This window comes from Equus przewalskii, chromosome 15 (assembly GCF_037783145.1).
Source record: "Equus przewalskii isolate Varuska chromosome 15, EquPr2, whole genome shotgun sequence".
Classification (NCBI taxonomy): domain Eukaryota; kingdom Metazoa; phylum Chordata; class Mammalia; order Perissodactyla; family Equidae; genus Equus; species Equus przewalskii.
The window spans coordinates 40,739,569-40,752,624 of NC_091845.1; the positions used below are offsets into that span (position 1 = coordinate 40,739,569).

Genomic DNA, 13,056 nt, shown 5'->3' on the forward strand with positions numbered 1-13,056 from the left:
TTTACAGCTATTTTTATAGTAAAATTTGGAAAGTCATTATGCATGTATCTGTATATCATTAATTCATCTTAAAAATTATCTTCCTAGAAGTTTTTAGGTAATTCATTGTGTTTATACTATTTGGCAGTACAAATCCGGTTCAGACAGTTTTAAATGTTAGCAAATAATGGAAGAGTGAATGATCTTAGTATATTTACAGACTGTTGATTTGCTTTTTCTAGTGTAACCAGTACATGTTGCATATCTGGAAAGCCACTGAGAAACTAAAATGTGTCATCAAGAAAAGCATTGATTAGTGTTACTGACAAAACCTTTGTGCTAGATGTATAGTTTGTTCATTTGTATACTGTTAAGCCTGATCATTTTACATGGTTTCTACAGTGCTTATCACCTGTAACATTTTATAGAATTGTCACTGCCTTTTTCTAAATGTTAAAAATTAGTTCTATGGGGCCAGCCCAGTGTCACAGCGGTTAAGTGCGCACGTTCTGCTTCTCGGCGGCTCGGGGTTTGCCGGTTCGGATCCCAGGTGCAGACATGGAACCGCTTGGCAAAAGCCATGCTGTGGTAGGCGTCCCACAAATAAAGCAGAGGAAGATGGGCATGGATATTAGGTCAGGACCAGTCTTCCTCGGCAAAAGGAGGAGGATTGGCAGTAGTTAGCTCAGGGCTAATCTTCCTCCAAAAAAAAAATGAGTTCTATATTTTTAAAGTCAGTAAATCACTGAAATCTTTAAAAAATTCAATTTGCAAGTTTCTGAGGGCTGGACAGAAATTGATGTTAAGAGCCTGAGAAACTGATTATCGTAAATTGCATTGTGTTTTGGCAGGGTGGTTCATTTCACCAGACTGTTGCTGGGCCACTCCTGTGATTTTTGTCAGCCGGTTTCCGGAGAACTCTATCTTGTGGCTCCTCAGCTAGTCATGATGTGTTATGACAAGAACGTAATAAAATGTCTGGCTTTAAATGTGTTCATAATCTTTTGAGTTTGGTTATGGAAATAGAAAAACTGCCATAAGTGTTTGGAGTGAGAAAAGGGAAAGCTTTCTTTGTTATGTGCTGTTAATACTTAGGAATGCAAGTAGTGCTCAGCTTTTGGATTTATCAGTTTTAGTTTGAAAATTAAACAAGCTTAGCTCAAATTTTAAGATTTTGCTTTTCTAAGAGGTCTCCCGATCTTTTTCCTTTCTTTTCAGTATTCATGTGATTGAACGGCGTGCTCTTCCTGAGTTTTTCAATGGGAAAAACAAGTCGAAGACTCCAGAGATGTAAGTGAAATGTAAAGATGTAATCCTGATACCATTACATACTTTAGTGGGGCCGCTGTTAAGAAAAATTGGTTATTTGTATGTATTAGGCAGGGGGTTCTCAAAGCACACTTCTGAGTTAATCTTTGCAAATGTGCTGGAAGTTTGTAGATATTCTTATTCCTTTACAACAGTGTTCAACTCTCAGCTGCACAGTGTTCTTTGCTTCAAAGGGAATTGTTTCCGATTTTTTTTCTTCCTCAACCTTGAACTCTATGCACATCAGCTCTTGCAGCTAAAGATTGAATTCAATAACAAGTATTCACTAAAATGAGTTCAGGTTTCCCCCTAATAGTTCCCACCCTGCGTGTACATGTGTGTTATGGATTATATATATTTATGTGTAATAATCTAGGAGAAAATGGAATCTTTATCTTATTTTTCTGATTAATGATTCGTAATTATAAGAATGCCAAATATGAAGATATAGCTGCATATGAATTGATCTTAATTAATAAAGCATTGTTGTGCTTTGCATTGGAAATAGTAAAACTTTTATTGGAAGGAAGAAGTTTGTCAGGAAATCTCTTCTTGAAATCCTTGCCCCTAAAATTCACATCTATCATATTATAAATACCTTTCCATGTATTATCTTCATAGCATTAATCTGTTGTCTGTTATACACATTTGACTGCACAAATAAATGTCTCTTGTTTAAATTGTTAGGGAAGGATAATTTTCCACATAAAACACATGGCAAATACAGAAGATTGAATAATAAGTATCTTCTGGTGGTAGATTGTCCATGATAGTTTGAGATTCTAAGTTTAGATGTCAAAGCTTATTGCACCCTTTCTGTAACAAAGGTCTAAGGAGTCGTTTAAAACCAGAATCAAAGATTTGGCGTAAGAGACTCTGTTAGTTTCCCTGATAGTTTTTCCACCTATTTGGACATGGTATATCCTTCCAGCTAATTTGTCTGTTGCCACCAGTTTGCCTTTTGCTAGCATTTGTAAATACTTCTGGTTCCCAGCAGTCTTCTGTTTACAAAAGCACAATTTAGCAATTTAGCCTGTTTAAATTTGTAAATTCACCTTTTAGTCTTTGTTTATCCACTTGTGCTTTTACAGGCCCCTTTTTGAGCAGTTTACCTTTTCTGCTCGGATGTAGCTAACCTTAAGCTGCCAGACTTTTGTTTTACTTTTGTGGCAAGAACTTTTCCTAGGTCTCCAGCTTCTTAACACTCTTGTTTTAAGTATTTTGTAGCAGAAATGCATGGGTATGTTGTGGAATCTGCTATGACTCAGAATCTGTTTTTCTTTCCTTTTTAAAATGTTCTTGTCTTACCTCTGAGTTTGGCTTCATGGGTTCTATTCGTTGCCTAGCTGGAATCTCTCTGAGAAACTGCTAGCCAGAGGGTATATAGTCATTGTCAGAGCGAAATCCACATGTAGCTCTAGAAAGAGTATAGAAATGAGATGCAGCATATGTTAAGAGCATGGATTCTAGATCTAGCACACTGCACTGAATTTTAGCTCCACTACCTACCAGCCTTGTGAACTAGGACAAATTCTTTAATCATCCTGTGCTTCAGTTTCCTCATGTATTCATAGAATAATAATAGACCCTACCTTGTAGAGAAATTGTGAGGATTAAATGAGTTATTGCATGAGAAGTGCTTAGAACTAGGTCTGGCACACAGTAAATGCTAGATACATGGTAATTAGTAAGACAGCCTAGGTAACCATGTGTCGTTTGCAAATTCTGCGGGCAGCTAAACTAAGGATTTATCCATTCACCTCTGTGACCAAGTTTATATTTCTGTTACTTCACATTAACGCCATCAGATTCCTTTATTTTACTTATTGTTGTTGTATATTAATTATATATTGCATGTTAGGAGTTCTTACCCAGAGTTATACTTGGGACTGTAAATTCTAAATAAAATATTATTATTGTTTGTTAGATTATGGTCTTAACTAAGTAGTATTTGGTTGTGAGGAATATGAAGACTTTTGGATCTATAAGTTATTGTTTCCGAAAGGATGTGTGTCCACCTTATGAATTTTGCCATTGCTTTTAGATACTTGGCATATCGAAATTTTATGATCGACACATATCGCCTAAACCCTCAAGAATATTTAACTAGCACTGCTTGTCGGAGGAACTTGACTGGAGATGTGTGTGCTGTGATGAGGTAAAATGTTTCACTTTTTCTTGTACACTTCACTGCTTGTGGTTAGTGATGCGTTGCTGTCTAATTTGATTGATTAAACTACATGGTTTCTTGGTTAATAAAATACCTAAATCTTATATCTTTCATTTAGGAGTTGAATATTTTTAATCCCTTAACATTTTCTCCTCTTTTTAAGATTTTAAAATTAACACCTTTTCTTTTAGAAACAAATCATAAAATGACTAAAGATGGAGAATGGGTTGGGGTGGGGAATGGATAAGCTCTGTGCCCCAGATCTGTCTAAAGAAAAAAACCAAAATGTGGGTCTCCTGTGAAGTTGGTCTTTACATGAGTTCTTTCAGCATGGACCTAACTGAATATTTGTTCTCTTATTTCTGTGATTGAAATGTTTAGGCTTATGCTAGGTTTCGGGGAGCTATATTATCAACATTATTTTGAGTTTTTAGAAATTGTCCCTCAGAAAACAAACCAAACCAAAATTGTCAATTACTTTGTCATGGTTCGTAGCCTACAGAGAACATCTTTACTTTTTTTGTTTTTGTTTTTAATGAGATGTGATGATGGTTTTGAAGGAGGTGAGGTACATTTTCGAGATTTTAACTTTCAGAGCTTTATTCTTCAGGGTTCATGCCTTTTTAGAGCAATGGGGGCTCGTTAATTACCAAGTGGATCCAGAAAGTCGACCCATGGCAATGGGACCGCCTCCGACTCCTCATTTCAATGTATTAGCTGATACTCCATCTGGGCTTGTGCCTCTACATCTTCGATCACCACAGGTAAATTAATGCTGTCTTTTCTTCAGCTCTGAATGGTAACAGACCATCACTTCCACCATTCATATTCAGGAATTATTATTGTCATGTAATAGTACTGTTTCTTAGCTGATAGGTTTTATTTGTTAGTTTTTATCTGTTGTAAATGTTTGATGTCATAAGAATATTTAGAGTTTAAGATAAGGCTCTCTTACTAATCCCAAGACTCTATGCCTTATCATGTTATAGATTTAATTTCATACTCATGACTCCCTTTATCACTTCTACCATCAAAACCACTTCCAAACAAGGAGATTATTTAAATCTGTTAAATTGTCTACAACTTCCCCTTCCTAACATTTGGAAAGTGGACATCCATACACATGTTTTCTTGAAAAGATTATTAGGTCAACCAGATTATGTATAGCATTAAGTTGGAATAACATGAATCTAAGCTATAAATTGCCCTCTATTGCGAAGTGGAAGATCACATAAACGAAATTTGTTACCTATTTTCTCTGTGACTGAAAAGAGGCAGAAAAATGTTTCTTACATGTTGAAATTTTATTAGAAGTGTAGTGTGGAGGTGTGGGTATTTATTCTTTTGTAGAATCTCCACCAGGAGTGGTTTAAATGCCGCTATTAAATAATTTGTTAAAGACTTCCATCCCCTTGACTTTGTAGAGGTTAATACAGCCATTTATCATTTATCTGACTCTTAGGTCCCTGCTGCTCAGCAGATGTTAAATTTTCCTGAGAAAAACAAGGAAAAACCAATTGATTTGCAGAACTTTGGTCTTCGTACTGATATCTACTCCAAGAAAACCTTAGCAAAGGTAAGGAATTTTTTCAGGAGACGCGTGGACTTTCTCCATGTCCTCTTTGTTCTTCTTCCTTCTAAGAAGCATCATTTTTCATAAGAAACTTAATTTACTCTCTGTAATGTAAGGAGGTGAACTTTGTACTTAAATCTGATGGCATTTCATAAAACAGCAGTCACTTATCTTCCCTTTTCTTCTGTATGGTTAGAAGATAGGTATTTAAAAATAACTATAATTAATGTGTTAAAGAAAATAGAGGGAACATGGAGAATTTCAACAGAGAATTGGAATACAGTCATGTGCCGGATAACAGCATTTCGGTCAACAATGGACTACATATAATGACGGTGGTTCCATAAGATGAGTACCACGTAGCCTAGGTGTGTAGTAGACTTTTACCATCTGGGTTTGTGTAAGCACACTCTGATGTATGCACTGCGACAGAATTGCCTAATGATGCATTTCTCAGAACATATCCTTGTTGTTAAGTGATATATACTGTATATAGAAAGAATCAAATGAGTATTGAGTAATTGAAAATATACCTGAAATTAACTCATCAGATGGGTTTAATAGCAGGCTGGACTCAGCAGAAGACAGGATTAAGAAACTCAGGAAGATTAGTAGATACAGCAAAACTGAAACACTAAGAGCAAAATTGGTTTGAAGTTGGGGAGGGACAGGACAGAGAGAAAAGAGTGTAAGAGACACATGAGATACAGTCACAAGAATTAATATTTATCACTAGAGACCTATAAGAAGAGAAAGAACAGTGAAGAAGCAATATTTTAAGATGGAATGGCTAAAAATTTTTCATAACTGCTCCCTGCACATTCTCTGGATGCCAAGGGGACACACCACACTCTGGGGACCCTACAGCATCCTCTGCCAGGCAGAGAGGAGCCGGAGGCATGTCCCTGAAGAAGGGAGATGGGCTTCTGACCAGCTGTTCCCTGTGTTAAGGCATCATGGCAGAGTAAGCTTTTCCCTTAGACTCTCCCCTCTAAGATACAACCAAAAGGACACTCGTAAACCAACAGAGGACATTCACACAACACAGTAGATGTCCGAGAGATCAGCACAACCATACACCTGAAGGATGGAGGTGCTGGACCCCCTCGGAGGCAGTAGAAAGGGGTAAGGGGATCGCTTCTCCTTCCCTGAATGGCAGTGACCGAGGGCATGGGACTGTGCCTGACACTGAGGAGAAGGGGAGGTGGCAGCCCTCCGCAGGAACGCCTTTGCTCTTGGAGTCGACTCCTAGCCTGTGGGAAAGCTCCACACCATGTAGGGTAAGCAATCATGGGGGTGTCTTCACTGTGCCGAGCAGCCCAGTAGGGTAGACAGTGAGTGCAGAGCAAGAGCACCTGCGGGATTGTGCATGTGGAAGAAAGTGCCCTTCCCCTCACCTGGCACACTAGCTTGGCCGGTTGGCCAGAGCAAGGGACCCATGCCAGAGCACCTGTGCATACGTATGTAAATCAGCAGTGGCTGGCGGACACTCGCAGACAGGCCCCAGTAGATAGGCACAGTTGCCAGGGATTGCGGTGGGTTTAGAATACACAGCTCCTGCTCCGCATCCCCCTGCCTCTGCCCCAGTAGCTGCAGATGGATTCTGACCAGATGCTACCACTGTGCGAAGCCACAAGTCCACCCCATCAAATAGTATGATGAGGTATATTAACACTCCAGACCAAGAGGAAAACGACATGTACCCAGAAACCAATCCTGAAGGCACAGAAATTTACAATCTAAATGACAGAATTCAAAATAACCATCATAAAAGACCTCAATGAGTTACAAGAAAACTCGAAAAGACTGTTCAATGAAATGAGGAATAAAATTAGTGAACAGAGGGAATTCTTCACAAAAGAGATTGAAACTATAAAAGAAAAACCAATCAGAAATGTTGGAGATGAGAAACATAATGCATGAGAGAAAAGAAAAATCTGGAGTCCTTAGATAACAAAGCTGATATTCGGTGGGACAAAATTAGCAATTTACAGGACTGAAATACAGAAATGCTTCACATGGAAAAGGAGAAAGAACTAAGACTAAAAAGAAATGAAGAAAATCTGTGAGAAATATCTGACTCAATTAGAAAATGCAACATGAGCATTATAGGTATTCAAGAGGGAGAAGTGTGAGAGAAAGGAGCAGAGATCTTGTTCAAAGAAATAATAGCAGAGAACTTCCCAAACCTGGGGAAGAAGCTGGAATTACAAATAAAAGAAGCTAATAGAATTCCTAATTACATCAATGTAAAACGACCTTCTCCAAGACATATTAGTAAAACTGGCAAAATTCACTGACAAAGAAAAAATATTAAGGGCAGCAAGGCAGAAGAAAATAACATACAAAGGAATCCCTTTCAAGCTTCCAGTGGATTTCTCAGCAGAAACCTTACGGGCTAGGAGAATGTGGAATGATGTATTCAAAATTCTGAAAGACAAAACTTTCAAGCAGGGATACTCCATCCAGCAATATTTATCCTTCAGATATGCTGGAGAAATAAACTTTCCCAGATAAACAAAAGCTGAGGGAGTTCGTCACCAGAAGACACCCCCCTGCAAGGAATGATCAAGAAGGCTCTTATATCTGAAAAAAAAGGGGGAGGGGTTTAAGCCTTGAGCAAGGAGATAAATAGGCAGACAAAATCAGAAAATTGCAGCTCTCTTTAGAACAGGTTAGCTAACACTATTATAACATTAAAGGTAAAGGAAAGGAAAACATGAAAAGTAACTATAATCACTTCATTTTACCTACAGACTCACAACACAAAATGGAATAAGTTGTGACAACAACAACAAAAACTTAGGGATGAGGAAAGGGATGGAACCTGCTTAGACTAAGGAAATAAGAAGCATCAGAAAATGGACTATCTCATATACAAGATCTTTAAATGAACTTCCAAGTAACCACTAAACAAAAAATCAGAACAGAGGTGCATAAGATAAATAAAGAGAAAACTGAGAAAACCATCATAAAGAACCACCGAAGTTGGGGGCCAGCCCGGTGGTGCAGGGGTTAAGTTTGCACATTCTTCTTTGGCGGCCCGGGGTTCGCTGGTTCGGATCCTGGGTGCGGACATGGCACCACTTGGCAAGCCATGCTGTGGTAGGCATCCCACATATTAAGTAGAGGAAGATGGGCACAGATGTTAGCTCAGGGCCAATCTTCCTCAGCATAAAGAGGATTGGCAGCAGATGTTAGCTCAGGGCTAATCTTCCTCCAAAAAAAAAGAACCACCAAAGTGAATTGGCAGTCAGAAATACCTGGAATGAGAAACAAGGGAAATACAGAACAACCAGAAAACAAGGGATAAAATGTCAGTATTAAGACTTCATGTATCGGTAATCAGTGTAAATGCACACAGGTTGAATTCTCCAATCAAAAGACCCAGAGTGGCTGGATAGATTTAAAAACAGGACCCAACAATATGCTGCTTCCAGGAAACACATCTCAGCTCTAAAGACAAACACAGACCCAGAGGAATGGAAGGAATGAAAGAATGGAAGATGATACTTCAAGCCAATGGCAAGCAAAAAAAAGCAGGTGTTGCCCTACTTATATCAGACAAAGCAGACTGCAAGATAAAAAAGGCAATGAGAGACAAAGAGGGGCAGTATACAATGACTGAAAGGACATTCCACCAAGGGTACATAACACGAGTATATATGCACCTAACATAAGAGCACCAGAGTACATAAAACAACTATTAACAGACCTAAAAGGAGATATTAACATCAACACAATAAGAGTAGGGGGCCTTAACACTTCAGTTTCATCAGTGGATAGATCATCCAGGCAAAAAGTCAACAAGGAAATAGTGGAATGAAATGAAAAGCTAGACCAGATGAACTTAATAGATATATATAGAACACGCCATTCAAAAATAGCAGAATACACATTCTTCTCAAGTGCACATGGAACATTCTCAAAGATAGACCATTTGTTGGGAAACATGGCAGGCTAAATAAATTTAAGAAGATTGAAATCATATCAAGCATCTTTTCCAAACATAATGCTTTGAAACTAGAAATCAGCTAAAGGAAAAAGCTGGGAAAGTGACAGATGTGTGGAGACTAAACAACATGCTTCTGTGAGCAACCAGTGGATAACTGAAGAAATTAAAGGGGAAATTAAAAAATATCTAGAGACAAATGAAAATGAATATACATCATACGAACTCATATGTCATGCAGCAAAAGTGATCCTAAGAGGGAAATTGATAGCACTGTGCAACCCACCTTAACAAATAAAAATCTCAGATAGGTAATCTTCAGCTACATCTGTCAGAATTAGAAAAAGAAGAATAAAGCAAGCCCAAAGTCAGCAGAAGGAGGGAAATCGTAAAAATTAGAGGAGAAAGAAATGAAACTGAAACCAAGAAAACAGTAGATTGAATCAGTGAAACTAAGAGCTGGTTCTTTGAGAAGATAAACAAAATTGACAAACCCTTAGCCAGACTAACTAAGAAAAAAAAAGAGTGTTCAAATGAAGCAAATTAGAAACGAGAGAAAACAAATTACAATAGATACCACTTAAATACAAAGGAATAGAGTTTTCAGAGAATGAATATGTTTGAATATATATTTTGAATTAGTAACATCTGCAGCTAAAGAATAATGTCAAGTATACTACACATCCTGTACTCTGTATATCTATGGTTTAGGGTCTGCAAATCAAGAAATATGAATCAGTTGATAAATTTTAATTTTCTTTTAAAGGTGTGATTTGAACTCTGACCTCTCATTTTTTTCCTCCCTAAAGCCCCCCATTACATAGTTGTATATCCTAGTTTTATGTCCTTCTAGTTCTTTTGTGTGGGCCACTGCCTCAGCATGGCTTGATGAGTGGTGCTAGGTCTGTGCCCAGGATCCGAACCAGCGAACCTCGCCCACCAAAGTGGAGCCTGTGAACTTAACCACTTTGGGGCCAGCCCCTAAATTCTAATTTTTACATAACTTTTACAAAATTTTTACATAACGCAAACTCAGTTTTCTTATACCCCTATGCTCACATAAATTTTCAGTTAAATGAGATTCTCATGGGAAAGGTGATTTGGAGTTTAGGGAATCCCTGGGAGATTGTTTTAATCAGGAGATGTTAAAAGTGAAATAGTATGAACTTATTGCAGTTGGAATCAGGAATCTGCTTTATATCTACTACAATTTTTTCTTGGAAAAAGTACTGCCTTTAAGTTATACCAAATGTTTGTTTTTTGTTTACAGTATAATAGCTGATTCCAGTATGCATTAAAATACTATGCCTTTGTAGCTTCAAAACGTATTTTTGAATATCAAAATATTGGAAATTAAATGTTTGATTAATCCATGAGTCCTTGGTAGACATCAAGAAATCTTTGAAATAAGCCAGCCTTTCTGTTTGAAGTTTAGGTTTCTTGTGCTTTTTATTCCTTTTACTCAGGGACTGACTTTGGTGGTTTGTATAAACCTGTGCCCTGAACATAGAAAGGAATCTTGCTGAGCTCCATATGCAGCCTTTAGGAATAAGTAAATTCTGATTTTGTTTCTTTAGAGTAAAGGTGCTAGTGCGGGAAGAGAATGGACTGAACAGGAAACCCTTCTACTCCTGGAGGTAAGCAGATTACTGATGTGGCCCCTTTATTCACGTATGAGATGGATACAGTTTCTGTGACTAGGACTTTAAATATACCTTTGGAATTTATCCTGAAAATATTTGATCCATGTGATGAGTTTTAACAGTGTTTTCCTGGGCTGTTATTATTTAAATATCACACTAGAGGTGACATTCTGACTTTCCGTAGGGGAAATCAAGCCTGGATATGTGTTATTTTGGCCCAGGTTGGGTTTTTTTTTTTTTTTTTAAAGATTTTACTTTTTTCCTTTTTCTCCCCAAAGCCCCCCGGTACATAGTTGTATATTCTTTGTTGTGGGTCCTTCTAGTTGTGGCATGTGGGACGCTGCCTCAGCGTGGTTTGATGAGCAGTGTCATGTCCGCGCCCAGGATTCGAACCAACGAAACACTGGGCCGCCTGCAGCGGAGCGTGCGAACTTAACCGCTCGGCCACGGGGCCAGCCCCCCAGGTTGGGTTTTTTGGTTTTAAATTTTTTTGCCAACATTTAAACACATATTGGAGCTTTGCCAAAGTAGTCTAGATTTCGAACTTGTCCTCCAAACTTTGAAGATCTGGCAATACCAGGGTCTCATTTCCACATAGCAATAATTGGCTGCCCTTGAGTAGCAGATGTTCCTTTGAAGTGGGGCAGTTTTTCAGATTCCAGTTTTTCTTAACTTAGCCCACCTCAGTCATTGTAGATTAGATCCCTACTGTGCTTGTATGCATTTGAGTGCACATCCGTTATATTTCCCAGAAGGATTCCAGAGAAGTAGCTAAAGACATCTGCCATTGAAAACACTATTGAAAGCAGAAACTATGGTAAACCAGTGATAATGCGTGGTGTCTCTGTCAATCAGTTTATTGAATGCTTATTTGGATTTCTTCATGTCTTTGGAGATTCTTGCAAATACTGACACAGCTAGATCTTAGCCATTATTTCTAGTCTGAAGGGTAGGAAAAACTATTTGCTTCTATATTTATCAATCATTTCTGAAGAAGAACCCTTTGTCTTTAGTTACAGAACAATTGTTTAAGTAAAATGGAGCCTACATGATCCACTTAATATTTGTGGATAGAATGTGTCTGTGGGTGCTGAATTAGGACCATATGAGGAACTTTATTGTTAAATCTGTTAGGAATGCTTTTGCCTGCAAGGAGCAGATAATCTGACTAGCAGTAGGTTAAACCAAAAGGACATTGGTTTGTGTTCAACTAGATTTCTTCAGATTAGCAATTCCAAGATTGTTTCCGCTGCTCAATTATTTCATCAGGTCCCTAGCTTTTGTGTTGTTTTGTTCCACCTTCCTTAGCTGTCCACTTTTTATCTTTTTGTGTGTTCTCTTCTGGTCACAGGAAGGCTGGTTAATTGCAGCCTTCACATCCCCATTCAAAACAGGAAGAAAGTTGGAGACTTTTCTTCTCAGGCTCTTCTTGGAAGGAAAAGCTCTCCCAGAAGCCCCTCATCAGTCTTTCCTTTGTATCTCATTGATCAGAATGAGTCTCATAATCACCTGCGTGTGATCCTGGGAAAACTAATACCTGGCTTTGTGATTTCAGTAGTGGGGTCAACCTGGAAGAACGTGATTCCTGCTGGTAATTTACTGACAGCATCTGCACCATTTATAACTAAATGAATTTGTGGAAGAAGAGAGCTCCCTTTCACTAGAGTATTCCATCTGATCCAAAGTTGTGTATCGGGGGTAAAATACACAATTCAGAAATCAAGTATAAGGTTAGACCAGGTCAGCAGTTCTTAAACTTTCTGGTCTCGGGACAACAGTTACACTCTTAAAAATTATATTGAGGACTCCAAAGAGCTTTCATTTATGTGACTTGGTTAATGTTTTCTATATTAAAAATTAAAACTGAAAAATATTTAATTCACTTAAAAATAGCAGTAAACCCATTGCGAGTCAACATAATCAACATTTTTATGAAAAAATAGCTTTTGGAGGGCCTGGCCCGTGGCCAAGGGGTTAAATTTCTGCGTGCTCGGCTTCAATGGCCTGAGTTTTTGGGATTGGTTCCTGGGCGCGGAACTACTCCACTCACCAGCCACACCGTAGAGGTGTCCCACATACAAAAAAATAGAGAAGGATTGGCACAGATGTTAGCTCAGGGCTGATCTTCCTCAATCAAAAAAAAAGAAAAGAGGAGGGTTGGCAGTGAATGTTAGCTTAGGGCGAATCTTCCTCAGCAGAAAAATAAGTAAGTTAGCTTTTGGAAAATGAAAGATACTAGTGAGAAGTGTGGCGTTATACATTTTAGCAAATCTCTATAATGTTTGGCTTACTAGAACACAGCTAGATTTTCATATTTGCCTTTCTGTCAGATACATTGTTTTAGTTTAAGTATATTAAGAAAATCTGGCATCACCAGCGTATGTAGTTAGAAACAGGAGAGGTATGTTAATGATCTTTGCAGATAATAATG

General features: G+C 38.2%; 1 protein-coding gene across 4 annotated transcripts in view; it reads left to right on the forward strand.

Annotated features, from left to right (window-relative positions):
* The window catches only part of SMARCC1 (SWI/SNF related BAF chromatin remodeling complex subunit C1), a 165,586-nt gene that overhangs the window by 79,490 nt on the left and 73,040 nt on the right, over positions 1-13,056 (forward strand). For all 4 annotated transcript variants that reach the window (XM_070575546.1, XM_070575548.1, XM_070575549.1 and 1 more), the window contains exons 15-19: positions 1,198-1,269; positions 3,332-3,445; positions 4,068-4,221; positions 4,920-5,033; positions 10,560-10,619. In XM_070575546.1, coding sequence (XP_070431647.1) covers positions 1,198-1,269; positions 3,332-3,445; positions 4,068-4,221; positions 4,920-5,033; positions 10,560-10,619 — 514 coding nt within the window. The remainder of the gene's footprint in view (positions 1-1,197; positions 1,270-3,331; positions 3,446-4,067; positions 4,222-4,919; positions 5,034-10,559; positions 10,620-13,056) is intronic.